Below are 20,614 nucleotides of genomic sequence, written 5' to 3' on the forward strand. Positions count from 1 at the left end.
GCCACTGTAGCTCACCTAGTATATATATACATTCAGAGGGAGGCATCCGTGTTGACAAGTCCACTGCTTATAGGGTGTGAGGCTGTAAGCAGGGATACTCTGACACAGGCTTGTACAAAAGTTTTAAATATTTTCATGAATTTACCGAATAATGTGGTTTGCGTCATGTGAGAATGCAACACTCATACAATTTATACTGACTCCGAGAAGTCCAGTCTTTATTTTACCCGTTATGCCGGGTGTACAGGAACCACGTTTAACGTCTGTTGCAATGATTCAGACGAGGAATCAAACCACCGACCTTCCGCTCTCTGGGCTGACCCGCCGTCCACAACACCACGGAGGTGGTTTCATTGAATAGAACGTGCATACCAAGTTTCACTTCGGTGGATATATGAACTTAATATAAATGGATGAGCAATGTCCGAAAAGTACATTGTCAACTTGCTGACCCAGTATAGAAGCAGGACAGAGATGAACTGTGTCAGACTGTAACACGCCATGAACTTGAAGATCCCGAAGGACGTCACCAGTGCGGCTCGGCCCTGCCTGAAACCATGCAGCAATATGTGGTGTGGCATTACAGTCGTGCCGGGATAATGGATGAAGCGAATTCAAGCAGAAATAGTGCATGCACTTTAAATCATGCATTACAGATCATGCATACATAAGTTGAGCATTTAAACAAGTAAGGATCAATAATACATTTGAGCATTCAGGGATCAACTGACTGGACCAAGAGTCCAGAGATCGCTTGGACACAAACCCTTTTCTTCCTCTGCAGCAGTATTTTGGAACTGCTTCTTAAGACTTCACCTTCTCCGTTTGCATGTTGACTTTTTCAAAACTGTCTACCATCAGTCAACTCACAATTACACCAGAGGGTTGTATATATGTGTAGTGTCTTGAGCGTTATTTTGTATATTTCCAATCCTTATAAATGGACTTATTATTATTTTCATTGATACCTGATCAAGACATGAATAAATGTAAAAGGATGAGAATGGATATTCTCCTTTTCAGCTGAAACATCTTTGCAATGGAGCGTGGTGTTTATGGGGGAAGCCATCAGATTTTAACAAATTCGCAGATCCGCGGAAAAATTATCATCTCTGAATATACACCACACAAACAAAATAACCAAGGAACATGATTTTGTGGTAACACTGGAAGCTGTAAGTCTAAACTGATGCAACACCTTACTGACATGAAAACAAATACTCAAGTGGCAGAAATGTGAGGAGTGCCCGAACAGATCCTTCAAAACAATATGCTCAAACATGGATAGGTACATTGTATATATGAAGAAGTATAGATCCAACGTCACAGACACACGTATCATTGATGCATTAGACCATGTGGCATGTAGGCTTCCCACCTGATGACATTTGGGACACACTCAATGGTGGGCTTCTTGGATGTGAAAGGAGAGGCCACGGAAGCCTCAGCCTCCGACAGAGAGATGCCGGCATGGGCTGTTTTCAATGCTCCACAGTCGTTAGCCCCGTCACCGCACATTCCCACAAAGTAACTAGAAAAATATAATTTAAAATATTTAGAAGACTTCAAATGTTTTAATGTGTAAGCTTTATAACATCCACCTATAAATTTGAATATTTTAACTAGTGAAATGTAAGTTTGAATATTTCGAACGTTTGCGAATGTCAACACTTATATAGTAACTGGAAAAAATAATTAAGAATTGTTTTAATTTGTCCCCATTGAACCAAAGCAATGCATAAATCCCCTAAGTTATTTCTCCAAATGAATAGATTATGATTTCAGAATTCAAACTTTCTTGTCACAAAGAATTTCAAACTTTATCAGGTCCATCTGTTACATCAAATACATCCGAAAAAGCCCAATTATGAGTGAGTGAGTGAGTGAGTGAGTGAGTGAGTGAGTGAGTATGGTTATCCTCGACGGTGTGGATTGTTGCTGATATGATCAATCATTGTTTTACCTGGTCAATCCTTCATAGCTTACATGCCCCTGTCATGTAGCTGGAATATTGCTGAGTACAGCGTTAAACAAGAAAGACAGAAAGAAGACGGAAAGAAAGGAAGAAAAAAAACAACTCACTCTAATGCCTGCAAGCTCTCCACCAACTGCGCCTTTTGTTCTGGGCCCATACGTGCAAAGACCGTCCCCTTGACAACGATCTGAATAATCCATAGTTTTTTCGCATTATGAACAGTTTATTACGTTTTGTTTCTTCAGAGGTTAACCAATAAGAGATTCACGTTATTCACTGTCTTCAAGCAAGTGATGTGCAAAGAATGGACAGGCTAAAAACAGGCTTCTTCACTCCCATATAACTATACCCCATTCTACTCTACTGTTCTGTATAACTATGCCCCCTACCTGTGTATATATATACTTGTCAACCATACACTCTGCAAATCACTTGCTTGATAACAGTGTGAGAACCTACTATTAAAGAATTTGCTTATCCAAATATCTTATCGTTACATAGAAAGGAAAGCTTGGAAAGTTATCAAAATATTACAATGTAAATCTTTTATGTTTCAAAAACTTCCTATAGGTATACAGCTTCATATTTTTTATATTAAAATCATGCGAATCTTATTATATGGATCTGAGGTATGGGGTTTCCACCAATCCCCAGATGTTGATATAATTCATGACAGGTTTTGTAAATTAGTATTGGGTCTTAAACGTCAAACCCCGAATAAGTTAGTTTGGTGATTGTTAAGGCCTTTCAAGCCTCCGTGAACCTTTCAAGCCTCTGTACAATGCTCCTACATTGAATCAGGCTCGGTGACAAGCTGGATTGCCTGTCATCATACCCCGGCGGCTTGGGAGGATGCGGACAGTATGATCACTGGGGCTCCTGTACCAGGCTCCACTGAGGAATGGACTACAGAAACAAACTTGTCCTACCTTGGACATGAGATCGGGGAAATGCTGTCTGATGACAGCCCAGGACTTTCCCGTCAAAGCGAAGTGGAACCTGTCGTTGTCCAGCTGCAGGGCTATGGAATCCTATAAGTGAACAGTGAATGAGTGAATGTTGTTTAACGCCGTAGTCAGCAATATTCCAGCTGTATCACGGCGGAAGGGAGACAATGTGAAGGAGTGGCATGAAACCCAACTCGCTCACTACACAGGAAACCACAGACCTTAGTAACCAGGTGCTTGAGAAAGGTAAGAGAAAGGGTTTTGATGCACAAAAGGTTCATGATTCCATACCATTCCTTTCTTCAACACTTAATACTGCTGTAGTGAAAGGAGGTGAAACAAGGTTTAATGTCCCCTTAAAGATTATTGCACTTACAAAGTGTGTGTGAGTGTGAGAGATATGTTACGGGTCCAGACGAATGCCGTTTTTATTGTGCCAACTCAGGACAGTTTACTCCTAGACACACTTTATACCCATGCAATGGAACCGAACGGGTGCTTTAGCGTGATCAGCGAACACTTTACCCACAGGGCTATCTATGGCACCTGGAATCTTAACGAGATATGGATGTAGACGTAAAATACATGTACATGGAAAATAATTCAGATTTTGAATCAATTACAATACTGTTTACAAAATGACCTTGCTGTATTTCTTTTCCGTCTCATCAGCGAAAACAAACTCAATTTCTGGACTAATGTTGTCGTCCTGTGGCGGGTAGGCTTGGACAAGGACGATACGGTCTGTGCGGTCCACCATACAACACTCCCGGGCCACACTCAGGGCGGTCAACATGTTGTCACCTGCAGAAAACGTCAATGTACTTTCTTTAAAAAAGATGCTATGTGCAAACGGTTTCAATACAATTCTGATTTTAAAACATAAATGAATTACAAATATTTCGTTGTTATCAAAGTCTAAAAGTAGAGGCGTGTTATAAGTCGGAAAACGTCCTCGCATCTGTCCCACGTCGCCAGATGTGTGAAATAATCATGCACCTCGCCCCATCTAATGATCGGACTTTCTCCTGTACGGAAGTGGGTACGTACTGTAGAAATACAAGGCTTGTAGACATGTTTATGGTGGCGGCCTCCTGGAACGTCTAGATGACAGGGTTCATCTGGCTGCACCTACCTGTGACCATGATGTTTCTGATGGCTGCCTCCTGGAGCATCTGGATGACAGGGTTTATCTGGCTGCACCTACCTGTGACCATGATGTTTCTGATGGCTGCCTCCCGGAGCGTCTGGATGACAGGGTTTATCTGGCTGCACCTACCTGTGACCATGATGTTTCTGATGGCCGCCTCCCGGAGCGTCTGGATGACAGGGTTCATCTGGTTGCACCTACCTGTGACCATGATGTTTCTGATGGCCGCCTCCCGGAGCGTCTGGATGACAGGGGTGGTCTGGCTGCACCTACCTGTGACCATGATGTTTCTAATGGCGCCTCCCGGAGGATCTGGATGACAGGTGTGGTCTGGCTGCACCTACCTGTGACCATGATGTTTCTAATGGCGCCTCCCGGAGGATCTGGATGACAGGTATGGTCTGGCTGCACCTACCTGTGACCATGATGTTTCTAATGGCGCCTCCCGGAGGATCTGGATGACAGGTGTGGTCTGGCTGCACCTACCTGTGACAATGATGTTTCTAATGGCGCCTCCCGGAGGATCTGGATGACAGGTGTGGTCTGGCTGCACCTACCTGTGACAATGCTGTTTCTAATGGCGCCCCCCGGAGCATCTGGATGACAGTGGTGGTCTGGCTGCACCTACCTGTGACCATGATGTTTCTAATGGCGCCTCCCTGAGGATCCGGATGACAGGTGTGGTCTGGCTGCACCTACCTGTGACAATGATGTTTCTAATGGCGCCTCCCGGAGGATCTGGATGACAGGTGTGGTCTGGCTGCACCTACCTGTGACAATGATGTTTCTAATGGCGCCCCCCGGAGCATCTGGATGACAGTGGTGGTCTGGCTGCACCTACCTGTGACCATGATGTTTCTTATGGCCGCCTCACGGAGCGTCCTGGTGACAGTTGTGGTCTGGCTGCACCTACCTGTGACCATGATGTTTCTAATGGCGCCTCCCGGAGGATCTGGATGACAGGTGTGGTCTGGCTGCACCTACCTGTGACAATGATGTTTCTAATGGCGCCTCCCGGAGCATCTGGATGACAGGTGTGGTCTGGCTGCACCTACCTGTGACCATGATGTTTCTAATGGCGCCTCCCGGAGGATCTGGATGACAGGTGTGGTCTGGCTGCACCTACCTGTGACAATGATGTTTCTAATGGCGCCCCCCGGAGCATCTGGATGACAGTGGTGGTCTGGCTGCACCTACCTGTGACCATGATGTTTCTTATGGCCGCCTCACGGAGCGTCCTGGTGACAGTTGTGGTCTGGCTGCACCTACCTGTGACCATGATGTTTCTAATGGCGCCTCCCGGAGGATCTGGATGACAGGGGTGGTCTGGCTGCACCTACCTGTGACAATGATGTTTCTAATGGCGCCTCCCGGAGCATCTGGATGACAGGTGTGGCTGGCTGCACTTACCTGTGACAATGATGTTTCTAATGGCGCCTCCCGGAGGATCTGGATGACAGGTGTGGTCTGGCTGCACCTACCTGTGACAATGATGTTTCTAATGGCGCCTCCCGGAGGATCTGGATGACAGGTGTGGTCTGGCTGCACCTACCTGTGACAATGCTGTTTCTAATGGCGCCCCCCGGAGCATCTGGATGACAGTGGTGGTCTGGCTGCACCTACCTGTGACCATGATGTTTCTAATGGCGCCTCCCGGAGGATCTGGATGACAGGTGTGGTCTGGCTGCACCTACCTGTGACAATGATGTTTCTAATGGCGCCTCCCGGAGCATCTGGATGACAGGTGTGGTCTGGCTGCACCTACCTGTGACCATGATGTTTCTAATGGCGCCTCCCGGAGGATCTGGATGACAGGTGTGGTCTGGCTGCACCTACCTGTGACAATGATGTTTCTAATGGCGCCCCCCGGAGCATCTGGATGACAGTGGTGGTCTGGCTGCACCTACCTGTGACCATGATGTTTCTTATGGCCGCCTCACGGAGCGTCCTGGTGACAGTTGTGGTCTGGCTGCACCTACCTGTGACCATGATGTTTCTAATGGCGCCTCCCGGAGGATCTGGATGACAGGGGTGGTCTGGCTGCACCTACCTGTGACAATGATGTTTCTAATGGCGCCTCCCGGAGCATCTGGATGACAGGTGTGGCTGGCTGCACTTACCTGTGACAATGATGTTTCTAATGGCGCCTCCCGGAGGATCTGGATGACAGGTGTGGTCTGGCTGCACCTACCTGTGACAATGATGTTTCTAATGGCGCCTCCCGGAGGATCTGGATGACAGGTGTGGTCTGGCTGCACCTACCTGTGACAATGCTGTTTCTAATGGCGCCCCCCGGAGCATCTGGATGACAGTGGTGGTCTGGCTGCACCTACCTGTGACCATGATGTTTCTAATGGCGCCTCCCGGAGGATCTGGATGACAGGTGTGGTCTGGCTGCACCTACCTGTGACAATGCTGTTTCTAATGGCGCCCCCCGGAGCATCTGGATGACAGTGGTGGTCTGGCTGCACCTACCTGTGACCATGATGTTTCTTATGGCCGCCTCACGGAGCGTCCTGGTGACAGTTGTGGTCTGGCTGCACCTACCTGTGACCATAATGTTTCGGATGGCCGCGTCCCGGAGCTTCTGGATGACAGGGGTGGTCTCTGGTTTCAGGCAGTTCTCCATCACCAGCAGCCCAAGGAAGTTGAGATCCGTCTCCACCTGCTCCCTACAAGGAAGAGACAAACCTCCGTGGTTAAAGAGCCAGCGATCTCCAGAAGTGTGCCCAGGAGGGCGGGCAATTGCGATATCTCAATTTAGAAAAAAGATCCCAGTTACCCCCAAGACTATCAAATGGTCAATCCCCAAGTGTACAGATGTTGTTCACAAACAACTACATTACAGGGTAGTAATATGATAGTGCCATGTGACTATAGTTGAAGTTATTACCGTGTTATTCTCTGGAGTTTGGCATAGTTGAGTTTCTGTGGCAGGGCCTTCCAGGCCAGAGCGATGACCCGGTAGCCATGCTGTGTGTACGCCATCAGTACATCATGGAAGTCCCCTGGTACTGAAGCAGAATATAGACGAGGCTGTCTTAGCGCAAAGATTGTCAGATGAGTCTCTTCACGGAACTGTCTTCGTGCTAGTTGTTCTAATAAATTGAATCAAATTTTTTCCTGTTAATGTTTTCGAAATGGAATAGTTTTCAGCTTACCTAAATGTATAAATGCGCAATTTCTATGTCAGTAAAAGCACACAAAGGAATTATCAAAATTAATGAATCTTTAAGACAACTTTTAACAAGAATTTGTCAGTAAATGATAAACTCTTGCATGTATATTTTTCAGAATTTTAATTATTTAAGTTATTCCAGCCCTGTACCCGTTTCAGCCTTGGAAAGACTTGTGATCATCTCGGGTGCTCCTTTCACAAACAGGTCAAAGTTGTTGGCACCCAGGTTGCGTGTGATGACCGACATTCTCTGTAGGCTGGAGGAGAAGGTGAACTGTCTCACCACACCGATGTCCTCTCCCATTGGCTGAAATTTCAATATATACTGATGGGAAGAAATAAGGGAACAGATACAACGTGCATATGTGTTTGACACGAATTGCCATATGTAAGCCAAAAATAAGTGGATATTTATGGGCAATGTCGTGACACACCCCATACCAATTTTTGTGTGAATCTTACTTGAACACAACAGTAAACTTTCTTATTCTCTCTTGCTCTACGTTACTTTCGTTTTGTCAATCAGTATATCAATAGTTTAGAAAACATTATTTCAGTTTTTTGAGACGCCCGAGGTACGGACACATCACTAAAGACAATAAAGATTATAATCTTCAAGAATGTGCTCCCAGGTCGGTCTGGGTCAGAGATGCCCAGGTGAATGTACACTGAACGCTGAACTTACCTGATTGCCTCCCCTTACGCGAGGATGTACAATAGTCGGCACCATCATGTCGAACCTCGTCTCCTCCTCACCCGGCTCCTCCAACACCTGAAACACGGAGTGAGTTGGTTGATGGGTGAGTGTGTTGATGAGTGAGTGTGTGGATGGATGAGTGTGTGTGTTGATGAGTGAGTGTGGATGAATCTGTGTGTATGAGTGAGTGTGTGGATGAGTTTGTATGAGTGAGTGTGTGTGTTGATGAGTGAGTGTGTTGATGAGTGAGTGTGTGGATGGATAAGTGAGTGTGTGGATAAGTGAGTGTGGATGAATCTGTGTGTATGAGTGAGTTTGTGTGGATGAGTTTGTATGAGTGAGTGTGTGTGTTGATGAGTGAGTGTGTGGATGGATGAGTGAGTGTGTGGATGAGTGAGTGTGTGGATGAGTGAGTGTGGATGAATCTGTGTGTATGAGTGAATGTGTGTGGATCAGTGAGTTTGTGGATAAGTGAGTGTGTGGATGGATGAGTGAGTGTGTGGATGAGTGAGTGTGTTGATGAGTGAGTGTGTTGATGAGTGAGTGTGTTGATGAGTGAGTGTGTGGATGAGTGAGTGAGTGTGTGGATGAGTGAGTGTGTGGATAAGTGAGTGTGTGGATGAGTGAGTGTGGATGAATCTGTGTGTATGAGTGAATGTGTGTGGATCAGTGAGTTTGTGGATAAGTGAGTGTGTGGATGAGTGAGTGTGTGTGTTGATGAGTGAGTGTGTGGATGGATGAGTGAGTATGGATGAGTGTGTGGATGAGTGAGTTTGTGGATGGATGAGTGAGTGTGTTGATGAGTGAGTGTGTGGATGGATGAGTGAGTGTGTTGATGAGTGAGTGTGTTGATGAGTGAGTGTGTTGATGAGTGAGTGTGTGGATGAGTGAGTGTGTGGATGGATGAGTGAGTGTGTTGATGAGTGAGTGTGTTGTAAGTGAGTGTGTGGATGGATAAGTGAGTGTGTGGATAAGTGAGTGTGGATGAATCTGTGTGTATGAGTGAGTGTGTGTGGATGAGTTTGTATGAGTGAGTGTGTGTGTTGATGAGTGAGTGTATGGATGGATGAGTGAGTGTGTGGATGAGTGAGTGTGTTGATGAGTGAGTGTGTGGATGAGTGAGTGTGGATGAATCTGTGTGTATGAGTGAATGTGTGTGGATGAGTGAGTTTGTGGATAAGTGAGTGTGTTGATGAGTGAGTGTGTGGATGGATGAGTGAGTGTATGGATGAGTGTGTGGATGAGTGAGTTTGTGGATGGATGAGTGAGTGTGTTGATGAGTGAGTGTGTGGATGGATGAGTGAGTGTGTTGATGAGTGAGTTTGTGGATAAGTGAGTGTGTGGATGAGTGAGTGTGTGGATGGATGAGTGAGTGTATGGATGAGTGTGTGGATGAGTGAGTTTGTGGATGGATGAGTGAGTGTGTTGATGAGTGAGTGTGTGGATGGATGAGTGAGTGTATGGATGAGTGTGTGGATGAGTGAGTTTGTGGATGGATGAGTGAGTGTGTTGATGAGTGAGTGTGTTGATGAGTGAGTGTGTGGATGGGTGAGTGAGTGTGTGGATGAGTGAGTGTGTGGATGAGTGAGTGTGGATGAATCTGTGTGTATGAGTGAATGTGTGTGGATCAGTGAGTGTGTGGATGAGTGAGTGTGTGTGTTGATGAGTGAGTGTGTGGATGGATGAGTGAGTGTATGGATGAGTGTGTGGATGAGTGAGTTTGTGGATGGATGAGTGAGTGTGTTGATGAGTGAGTGTGTGGATGGATGAGTGAGTGTGTTGATGAGTGAGTTTGTGGATAAGTGAGTGTGTGGATGAGTGAGTTTGTGGATAAGTGAGTGTATGGATGAGTGTGTGGATGAGTGAGTTTGTGGATGGATGAGTGAGTGTGTTGATGAGTGAGTGTGTGGATGGATGAGTGAGTGTGTTGATGAGTGAGTTTGTGGATAAGTGAGTGTGTGGATGAGTGAGTGTGGATGAATCTATGTGTATGAGTGAGTGTGTGTGGATGAGTTTGTATGAGTGAGTGTGTGTGTTGATGAGTTAGTGTGTGGATGGATGAGTGAGTGTGTGGATGAGTGAGTCTGTGTGGATAAGTGAGTGTGGATGAATCTGTGTGTATGAGTGAGTGTGTGTGGATGAGTGAGTTTGTGGATAAGTGAGTGAGTGGATGAGCGAGTGTGTGTTGATGAGGATGTGTACGTGGATGAGTGTGTGTGTGGACGAGCGTGTGAGGATGGGCATGTGAGTATGTGTGAGTGTGTGTGTGTTTTAGCGCGCGAGTGTGTTGGTGTGTTGATGAGGGTGTGTGTGTGGATGAGAGTGATTGCATGGATAAGTGTGTGGATGAGTGAGAGTTTTCAGTGATTGTGTGAATGGAAGAGCGAGGGAACAGACGGAAGAGTGAGTGTGGATGAGTAAGTGAGCGTGAGTGAGCATGAAAGTGTAAGTGTGCGTGCGTGCGTATGAGTGTGTGTTGATGAGTGAATGAGAAGCTGTATGAGTGTGTGGATAATTGAGTCTAAGTGTTAGTGTAAGCACACACACACACACACACACACACACACACACACACACACACACACACACACACACACACACACACACACACACACACACACACACACACACACACACACACACACACACACACACACACACACACACACACATAGTATAACTGAAATCCTGTTAAACCTCACCGACACACTATGTTGTGGGATGCATTCAGGACATGCCTCTGCACCAAGTGATCCACCAAGCCATTTACCCCACGTTATACAGCACAAGGGGAGTAATCGTGGGTCACAAAACAGCAATTTCTTGAAGCGTTCCTAAAATCCCCAAATAGTCACTTTCATCAAACCCAATGATGTCTCCTGGTGATTCAGAAACCTGTTTCCACCGTGGTAGGAACTCACCCAATCAACAGCCTCAAACATGATGAGATCCAGGGGGTCCCCAGTCACGTGACCGTCTATAATGGTAAGGGAGTGGCATGTTGCCATGGCACTGATGATCAGCTGATTGTGTAACCTGTTCATATTACGGATTTCGTCTTCGAACCTGTGGAAAGGGACACGTGTGGGTATTAAACTCCTGCAGTTTACGCTGTATCAGTAGAAGCCAATTGGGGACATGTGTACTGACAGTTTGGATGACAAGGAAACCAGTCGTGTTGTGAGTTTGTCGTTTTACGCCGCACTCAGCAATATTCCAGCTACAGTGATTGATACCATGAGCATCGACGTACGCAATGTGGACACGGTGGCATGCATCTACCAAGCCAGGGAGCCTGACCACCAAGCCCCGTTAGTCGCCTTTTACGAGAGCATGGGTTGCTGAAGACCAATTCTAACCTTGTCAACAGAGTCACCCACATCAAGAAACCCCTATTTAAATACATTGGGAACGTTACTCAACTACTGTAAATCGTGAAATTAATGCGTCTACAAAAGAATGCGACCGCTGGCCCCTAGTAAAAAATGCGACTCAATATGAATTCGACACCCCCCTCCTCTAAAGCATCAGTGGATTTATATTTATATCTATGAGCAAGCAGAGATTACATTCATGTATTTATTATGATACCAAGTTTATCGCATGGTTCATCTTATCTTATAAAAACATAATATGAAAAATATACTCTGCTTCTAATATTGAGACATGTCACTTGACGACCTGCTCCAAGGGACACATCATTGTTTTCATTTAAAAGGGCTCTCGATTCCTTGATCTGATACCAGTTGATAAAAAATGAGGAGGACCCTTCTTGGGCCAAGACATAATTAAAGAAAAGTGGAAAACGTTTCGAAATCACTCAATATTGTTTTCAGGGGTGTTCATATACTTCTACTGAATATAATATTGAGGGACTGACCATTTCCTAAAAAAGAAAAACACCTTGCAACAATGTATTTTTTGTTGCAGGCAATTTTCCTTTATTTTCACCAGTTTGAAGCATAATTATTATTTTCAAGAATTATCGTGGACAATTTATTTTTTTCGATAAATTCCAGAAAAACAGCAGTTTGATTGCATTTTGCATGAAACCCACAACAGTGTTGGTTTCAGTTAACACTTCCGCTCTCGAATCGGGTCGCATTAAGGGGAAGTTTGTTTTGAAGAGTTTGGTATTTTTTCCAAGGCTCAGCGAGCATGATACCATACGCTACTCCCCTTAAATCTACGGCTTGTTAATAATCGCTTATGGGCCAGGCAAACCAGTGGCTGATAGCATGAGTAACGGTCAATAATGTTGGGGAACAATGAATGGTCACACATAATGACCACCCGGTTCCAATCAGCAGGTCAATACGATAGGGGTAGGACCAGTCATATATTGTAACCATCCGATCCTCATTTCAGTCGTCTCTTGTAACAAACATTGGGTGATGGGGACCTATTGTCCCCCGGAATCCCAATGGGTCCACGGCGTCAGATGATGTCCAGTTCACTGCTTACACTCCTTTAGGGGAAGGTGCCACGGCCATCATTTTCATCCCGTCCTCCGTCAAGGTCCCTGTCTGAAAACAAACATCAAAATAACAATGCCAGGTATCCCAGACTAGCCCAGTGGGTAAAGCGTTCGTTCGACACGCCGAAGACCCGGGTTCAATTCCCCACTTGGGTGTAGCCGATTTCTGGTGTACCTTCTGCGATATTGCTGGAATATTGTTAAAATCAGCGTAAAATTACTCACTCACTCACATGTGAAATGGGGTTAGGTCGCGTTCAAGATTATTGCATGTAAAACAGCGAAGTGCATGCATGTGTGTGTGTTCAAGATTGTTGCGATGTGCGTGCATGTGTGTGTATGTTCTGAAGCCGGTTTTATAGTGCTCGTCGATCGAGGTACCATGCCACCCAGTTTAACACCCAGACCCAAAATACATGGATATAATATGAAGGGCCAATGACTTGATTTTCAAATTTTATGAACACAACAGGAAAATATATTCGAGCGGAGTAAAATCACACTCTCTCACTAATGCACGCAGGATGGGACAATAACATGTGGACTGCAATTTCGCTGAAATTTCGCTGACGAATCGAAACACCAAACAGTGATATGAATATGTTAAAACGAGTGAGTGAGTGAGTGAGTGAGTGAGTTGGGTTTAACGCCACTTTTAACAATATTCCAGTTATATCGCGGCGTGTCAGCTTAATGTGGGATGAAAGCCCGAAGTGATGCAGGTCTCAGACGTTTACCACTTCGGCGAAACCCACGAGCACGGGTATGGTGCTGACAAACCTACAAACATAATAGGGGCGAACCGGGATTCGAACCCACAATCATAGGTTTCTGGCGTGGCCAAGGGACGCAACTCTGCACATCGAATTGCGGCACCTTAGACAACTGGGCTCCCCCCGTGCCCGAAGGTTAAATAACATGCACGCTATTCAGTAAACTGACCTTGTCGAAGCAGACAACGTTAATGGTGCCGCAGATGTTGATGCCACGAGGGCTGATGCAGAAGATGCCGGCCTTCTTCAGCCGCTGCTGGGCGAAAACGATGCCAACACTGAGGGCGGCAGGAAGGGCTGGGGGAACCGTTATCGTCACTAGATCCAGAGTCCGGATGATGATGTCGCTCACGGTGTCGCCGTTCCTCACCTACACCACACACACACACACACACATTAATATGACTGTTTTCTGATGATTGTGAAGCACGGGTGGTCCAGTGGTCTAAGGCGCATCTGTCCATGGGTCACAGATGTAAATTGATTAGTGGGGATTCCGGGAGTTGTTTTAAAACATAATTTGCTCGAGAAAATATGGAAAATTTCACCCAAATACAAAATGTATTTTTTTCGCTGGACATGGTTGAAATGGGTTAGAGATTTGAAAACTTTAAATGTTGTCAGTCTGGCTTTTCGAAAGCAAATATCCGAAACACAAATATAGTTTGGCGTGACCCAACACTCACCATCAATATTACTGTGTATATGAAGCCAAGTGATGCGAGGAAGGCAAGGATACCGATGAACCAATAGGTGTCTCTGTTGAACTTGAAGTCCGCTGGCTTTGGGAACATGATAGAGCGAACCAACTCGCCCTTCGCTGTTAGGAAGCCTTGAACACAGGGGCAGAACTCGTGCATTATTTTGAAGCAAGTCTTGCGTAACATGCATGCAGCACAGGACCAAAAGCTTGGATGTTTGAAACAAACGTAAATAGAATTGGAAATACAATGACCGAATTTGCATATAGAAACGGATATGATCTAACTTCCGCGATCATTTCATATGAAGATACACCTTTGTAACATCGTTTCTTGCCCTATGCATTTGGTTCTCTTCTTACCGCTTCTGAGGACAACGGCGTTGACTTTATGGCTGCCGTAGTAGCGAGTCTGGATGACGTGAGTACCACAGAACAGGACATGACGGGAGTGCTTCTTGATGTCAAACATGGCTTCCTGCCTTGAGGCGTGCAGGGGGTTGGGGAGGGGCGTCTTGGTCACGGGCACACTCTCGCCTAGGCACAAATCACAGAAACATGGGGGCTGTATATCAAACCTTGTCTAAAAGGACAATATCGAACCCGTTGAAATCATGTGACCGACACATTTCCGTATTAACAAATCACAGAATATAACAGAACTAGTACAGATCGTATAAAAATATTCATCTGGATAGTGGGTGTCCGGGGTAAAGGATTCGCACAAGGATTCGTACTAGCGAGGTCTTAGTACAAGGATTCGTACTAGGGAGGTCTTCGTACAAGGATTCGTGCTAGGGAGGTCTTCGTACAAGGATTGTACTAGGGAGGTCTTCGTACAAGGATTCGTGCTAGGGAGGTCTTCGTACAAGGATTGTACTAGGGAGGTCTTCGTACAAGGATTGTACTAGGGAGGTCTTCGTACACGGATTCGTGCTAGGGAGGTCTTCGTACAAGGATTGTACTAGGGAGGTCTTCGTACAAGGATTCGTACTAGGGAGGTCTTCGTACAAGGATTGTACTAGGGAGGTCTTCGTACACGGATTCGTGCTAGGGAGGTCTTCGTACAAGGATTGTACTAGGGAGGTCTTCGTACAAGGATTCGTGCTAGGGAGGTCTTCGTACAAGGATTGTACTAGGGAGGTCTTCGTACAAGGATCGTACCAGCGAGGTCTTCGTACAAGGATTCGTACCAGCGGAGTAGCGAGGCGTGTTCGAATCCCATATTCGGCTCAGCTATACTACTTGGTTTGTCAACGCCCTTGCTCGTGGGTTTCATCAAAGTGATAGATGTCTTCGTCCTACGTGACTTTGCACCCACGTCAAACTGACCCGCCGTGACAAAACTAAACTAGTGTGAATATACCGTCAAGCAAAACCTACTTTACCCCGTAACCTCTGACACTGTGCCCTTACACTGTTGCATGTAACACTGCGTCCTCTACTTTGGAAGCTGTAACACTGTGCCCCCTAACCCAGAACCTGTAACACTATGTCCCCTCCCATGGAAGCTGTAACACTGTCTCCCCTACTACTCTTACATCTAACAATGTGTCCTCTACTCTGGAAACCGCCTCCGTGGTCTAATGGTAGAGCGTCCGCCCGGAGAGCGGAAGGTCCGGGGTTCAATCCTCGATCGCGTCATACCAAGAGACGTTCAAAGATGGTACTTGTTGTTACCCTGTCTAGCGCTCGGCATTAAGGGGCTAAAACAAGGACTGGTCGGCTCGGAGTCAGTATACTGTGTCTGAGTGGGGTATTCATGTTAAACTGCGGCATGGTATCGCAGCTAGCACTATAAATCGGCATCAGTCCGGACTAGTACAAGCAGCCATACAAACACACACACACGTACATACACGTCGCTATATAAGTGCAATAATCTTGGACGCGACGTTAAACCCCATTTCACCTCACCTCACCTCTACTCAGGAAGCTGTAACAATGTGCCCCGTATCTTGGCACCTGTGACACTGTGGCCTGTAACATGTAACAGTACTGACACTGTCTTACAGCAGTTTCTGTATACTACCTGTCAGCATGCTCTCATTGACGATGCAGTTGCCGCTGACGAGGACGGCGTCACACTGCATCATGCAGCCGTGCCGGGGCACCTCTATGACGTCACCGGGCACGAGGTCATCTGACGATATGTCTTCGTACACTGAAATACGAATATAACAATTTGATCTAATATTATTGAACCATTTTCTTGAATAATAACACGTTGAAGAAGAGATCATTTTTATAATGATATAGAATATGAGGTGATACATCCATATCTGTTGTAACTGAGGTTAGAATTTTTAGTTTTCAATGTGAATTTTATTTTGCAAATTTTTCATCACACCCTGTTGATAAACGTCTGAAATACTAATGTTGTCCCTTGGCATAAACATATTGATATCGAAGTTTGCTACAAGGACCTGAACTGATAATGTCCGGAGCTGACCATAGGTTGCGCTGATTGCACTTACCGTCCCCGCCACGACACACGGTGAAGATGGTGGAGGAAGTGATGGTACTGCGGAGCGCCCTCTGCATCTGGAACACAACAGTGAGTGAATATAGTTTAACACCGCTTTTAGCAATATTCCAGCATTTGGCTCTGCCCCAGCCCCAGCAACACAATAGTAAGTGAGTAAATGAGTTTGGCTTAACGCCGCTTTCAACAGTGTTTCACTTATATCATGACGGGCCAACTTATTGCGGGAGGAAAGCCGGAAGTGATGCAGGTCTCATACGTTTTCCACTTTGTTGTAGGCCAGAGCACAGGTGTATGAGACTGTCACACCTAAAAACGTAATCAGGACGAACAGGGATTCGAACCCGCGATCGAGCTACACCACGCCCGACAGTTTAGACGCAGACGAACCAGTGCTCAATAACAAGAACATCCGGGTTACCAGGACACACTATACTACCTATGTCGTTTTTTTGCCGTGATTTTAAACGGGCGCTTCAAACACCATAACTACCTTTAGCGCCTCGACGACGACGACGATGATGATGATGATTATGACGACGATGATAACGACGTGAAGAGTGCTTACCTTCCTCGTCTGGTAGATGGTGATGATGATGGAGAGGCCAGAGATGAAGACAATGCAGCTGGCGTAGATGGTGTAATCGTCAGCGAACCACACAGAGACACTGAACACTTGGAACACGTAGAAGGGGGACAACACCTGTGTCGGTGGAGGGTAGAGATTGTAGATTAGGATACTAATGACACGACGACCACGATGGTGATGGCAGTGACAACGTCGCTGGTGTTACTGGTGATAGAGACGGAGATGAAGATGATGATAATGAAATGAAGACAACGATACTGCTCCTAGTGTTGCTGGTTCTGATAATACTGACAGTTACGATGTCGAGGAAGATGTGGTTTGGATAATGAAACAACGATATTGCTGTTGCTACCGCTGCTGAAATAAATAGTGACAAGAACGATGATTGTGGAGATGATGACAAATGTGACGATGCTGCTGCTGATAATTGACGATGACGTTACCGACGGCACAAGCTGTCATGTCCTTGCGACTATGGACATTGACTTACCTCTTTGAACAATATCTTGATAATCGGTGCCACGTGGACTCGAATAGAGTTGATACCATATAGAACTTGCCTGAAAAAACCACACACACTCGTTCAACATAAAGGCGAAAGTACTTAGTGTATCATAACAGAAACAACAACGCACCAGATAAAGAGTATTCCAAGCTGAAAAGACTTGGTGGTCTTGTGCCCGGAGAGTGTCTAGTGTCTGCAAGGTCGATCACCGACTGCGTCATACACAAAGACGTTCAAAGATGATACTTGTTGTTTCCCTGCCTAGAGCTCGGCATTAAGGGGATTAAAAACAAGGACTGATCGGCTAGGAGTTTGTATACTGTGTTTGAGTGGGGTATACATGTTAAACTGTGGCATGGTATCTTAGTGGGTTAGCACTATAAAACCGGAATAATCCTTGTAGAATAACAAACTTGTAGAAGCAGCCACATACACATACGCAAAATAGGGGCGGTCGGGTAGCCTAGCGGTTAAAGCGTTCGCTCGTCACGCCGAAGACCCGGGTTCTAATCCCGGCAAGGGTACAATGTGTGAAGCCCATTTCTGGTGTCCGCCGTGATATTGCTGGAATAATGCTAAAAGCGGCGTAAAGCCATACTCACTTACTCACACACATACACTATACATATGTATATGTGAAATAATCGTGAACGCAACGTTAAGCTCTATTTCGCCTCACCAAGCTGAAAACATCACAATATCCTCCATGTAAGTGAGTGAGTTAGCTGGTTGTAACGGCGCTTTAAACATTATTCCTGTTTTCTTCGGCGTGACATCTTCATGGTGGAGGTAGGCCCGAAGTGATGCAGGTCTTACACTCTTACCACTTTCGGGAAACACACGGGCACGGGCATGGTGCTGACAAACGTAGAAACATAATCGGGGCGAACCGGGAGTCAAACCCACGATCATTGGTCATCTTTCCGGCGTGCCCAAGGGACGCAACTCTGCACAGCGAATTGCGGCGCTTCAGACGACTGGGCCACCCGTGCTCCCTGGCTATTGATCGTCCTTTGGTCACAAACCTTTTTAGAGAATACATGATGCGTTTCTTATCTGCTTCAGTATGTACACATAACAATTATTGCAAGCGTCGTCGAGTCGAGCCGATGTACATATAGATGGGCAATAGGCGTATCGTATTGATAGCCCCCGGAAGGAGATTTTCATATGGATTGACCTGGATGATATCGAGTGATAAAATCAATGAGAGTGAGATCTGTTCTGATGATATTAAACTGTTTTGAGCTTTCATGTTCGAAATTAGCATACCTCTTTCTTTGCTCATCATACGCCAGGCCAGTTTGTTGGTAGAAGAACGAACAAGCCCTGTCCTTGTCAAACCCCCTGTAACAAGAGGAGCGGGTCAAGCTTATAGCAGCTAGTGCGTGTTTGGTTTGTTTGTTAATGAACGCTGTATTGAGCAATATTCCAGCCACACGACAGCGGCCTGTAACTCCTACGAATCTGCCCCAGACAAACCGGTGATTGATAAAGTGAGCACGTCCCACGCCGTCGGGTACGATGACACGCAATCATCCAAATCACCGATCCATTAGTCGCCTCTTATGACACAAGTAGGTTGCTGGGGACCAATTATAACCCGGACCACCACGGACAGGCGCTGTATGAGTAACAGGTATGAGTTGGATTTAGGCAAACAATTCAAACAAGCTATGAAAACTGAATGAGTGATTTACTTTAACACTGCTTTGACCATCAGTTCAGATATATCGTACTCAAATGGAATTAAAGAACACCTGATTTATATATTTATCTCATGACAGATTAACAAAAGGCATATGAAAGAAGCTGGTGTTCTTCAACTTCTTTTCAGTAGTATATCACGTGGTGTCAGTTAGGCGCGCGAAGAAAGCCCATTGCGTCACAGTCGTTGTTTGAACAAACGGGTATGGAGCTGACAGACCAAGGGTCACAACCTGGGATTCGAATCTACGACCAGCAGATCCTGACAATACAGTCTGCATCGTGAGATTAGGAACGTAAGATCAACCTTAGCACATACAACGTCAGAAGACATGATAGTCTGGTTCAGCTATACCATGACTGACAGTTTCAGTGTGTTGGGTATGAAACAACGGTAGCCCAACCAGGGCGCGACACTAGGCCAAAACAAAAATAGTATTTTCAGAAGACAAAAAAACATTGAATAAACTTTGTTTGTTGTTTAACGCCGCACAGGTAAATGATTTCGGTCTGTAAATATTCGAGTATGGACCAGACAATCCTGTAATTGACATGATGGACATCGATTTTTACAGTTGGGATACGATTACATGCAGCAACCAAGTCAGCCAGTACGACCACTCGAGCCCGTTACTCGCCTCTGACGTCAAACATTGTTTGCCGAAGACCTATTGTTACCCGGATCTGTACGGCTCGTGTATGGGTAGGAAACCACGCTGGCTCAGCCAAGACGTGACCCTGTGGCTGTGCACATGATTTACATCCCAAGGCAAATACTGAAATGATGTTTTCCGAATAACATTGAATAAAGAAAAGGTTAATTAGGATGCTATACATTCCATTGCTTCAAGGGTTTAAAAGACGGTCTTACGATGTAGTTTTCGATATTAAAGTCATTTGAAAGACATCTCACCTAAGTCGGGTAAATTCTTTCATTTCTTTGTCCCATATGTACTTGATTTTCTTACAAATAAAGAATCGTATCAGACCATCTCTCTGCTGAAAGAGAAATAGAAAAGTCACAGTGAACGCCCAAAGTTAGCACGAATAAAACTCATAAATAACCGTAGCAATGGCGGAAACACAGCCTTGTCATCAGCCGTAACGAAGACAGTACACAGCCGTAACACTGCCCTTACATATTTTAGCTCAAATAAACTGTCGCCGCTGCCTCACCTGTTCATCGCAAATAGTTGTCACACACTTATTGACATTGTTAATTGGGTTGCTGCAACCAACTTTTAGGGTGTGTCTTTTTGTCGCTTGTTACCCGGAATGGGTTTTGTGAATTAATATGTTATGATAAAACATTGATCAGATGAATGATCAAATATTACTTTGTTGTTTTGAATAATGGAACAATGGCACCACTTTATATGAAGCAGGTGCTTTTTCATACCAGTATTTTATAGTCATATGAAAATATCAGTT

At 45.5% G+C, this 20,614-nt stretch overlaps 1 protein-coding gene across 1 annotated transcript in view; it reads right to left on the reverse strand.

Moving 5' to 3' along the window:
- LOC139471647 (polyamine-transporting ATPase 13A3-like) overlaps positions 1–20,614 on the reverse strand; it is a 43,172-nt gene that overhangs the window by 11,630 nt on the left and 10,928 nt on the right. Inside the window, exons 6-25 of the mRNA XM_071254057.1 lie at positions 20,097–20,182; positions 18,749–18,823; positions 17,462–17,531; positions 16,951–17,085; positions 16,375–16,441; positions 15,930–16,061; positions 14,261–14,434; positions 13,884–14,029; positions 13,367–13,567; positions 12,412–12,473; positions 10,869–11,013; positions 7,936–8,022; positions 7,401–7,557; positions 6,966–7,086; positions 6,620–6,744; positions 3,566–3,726; positions 2,905–3,006; positions 2,083–2,162; positions 1,379–1,531; positions 453–549 (exon numbers count right to left, since the gene is read on the reverse strand). Coding sequence (XP_071110158.1) covers positions 453–549; positions 1,379–1,531; positions 2,083–2,162; positions 2,905–3,006; positions 3,566–3,726; positions 6,620–6,744; positions 6,966–7,086; positions 7,401–7,557; positions 7,936–8,022; positions 10,869–11,013; positions 12,412–12,473; positions 13,367–13,567; positions 13,884–14,029; positions 14,261–14,434; positions 15,930–16,061; positions 16,375–16,441; positions 16,951–17,085; positions 17,462–17,531; positions 18,749–18,823; positions 20,097–20,182 — 2,376 coding nt within the window. The remainder of the gene's footprint in view (positions 1–452; positions 550–1,378; positions 1,532–2,082; positions 2,163–2,904; positions 3,007–3,565; positions 3,727–6,619; positions 6,745–6,965; positions 7,087–7,400; positions 7,558–7,935; positions 8,023–10,868; positions 11,014–12,411; positions 12,474–13,366; positions 13,568–13,883; positions 14,030–14,260; positions 14,435–15,929; positions 16,062–16,374; positions 16,442–16,950; positions 17,086–17,461; positions 17,532–18,748; positions 18,824–20,096; positions 20,183–20,614) is intronic.

This window comes from Haliotis cracherodii, unplaced genomic scaffold (assembly GCF_022045235.1).
Source record: "Haliotis cracherodii isolate W230 unplaced genomic scaffold, xgHalCrac1.p SCAF_23, whole genome shotgun sequence".
Lineage (NCBI taxonomy): Eukaryota > Metazoa > Mollusca > Gastropoda > Lepetellida > Haliotidae > Haliotis > Haliotis cracherodii.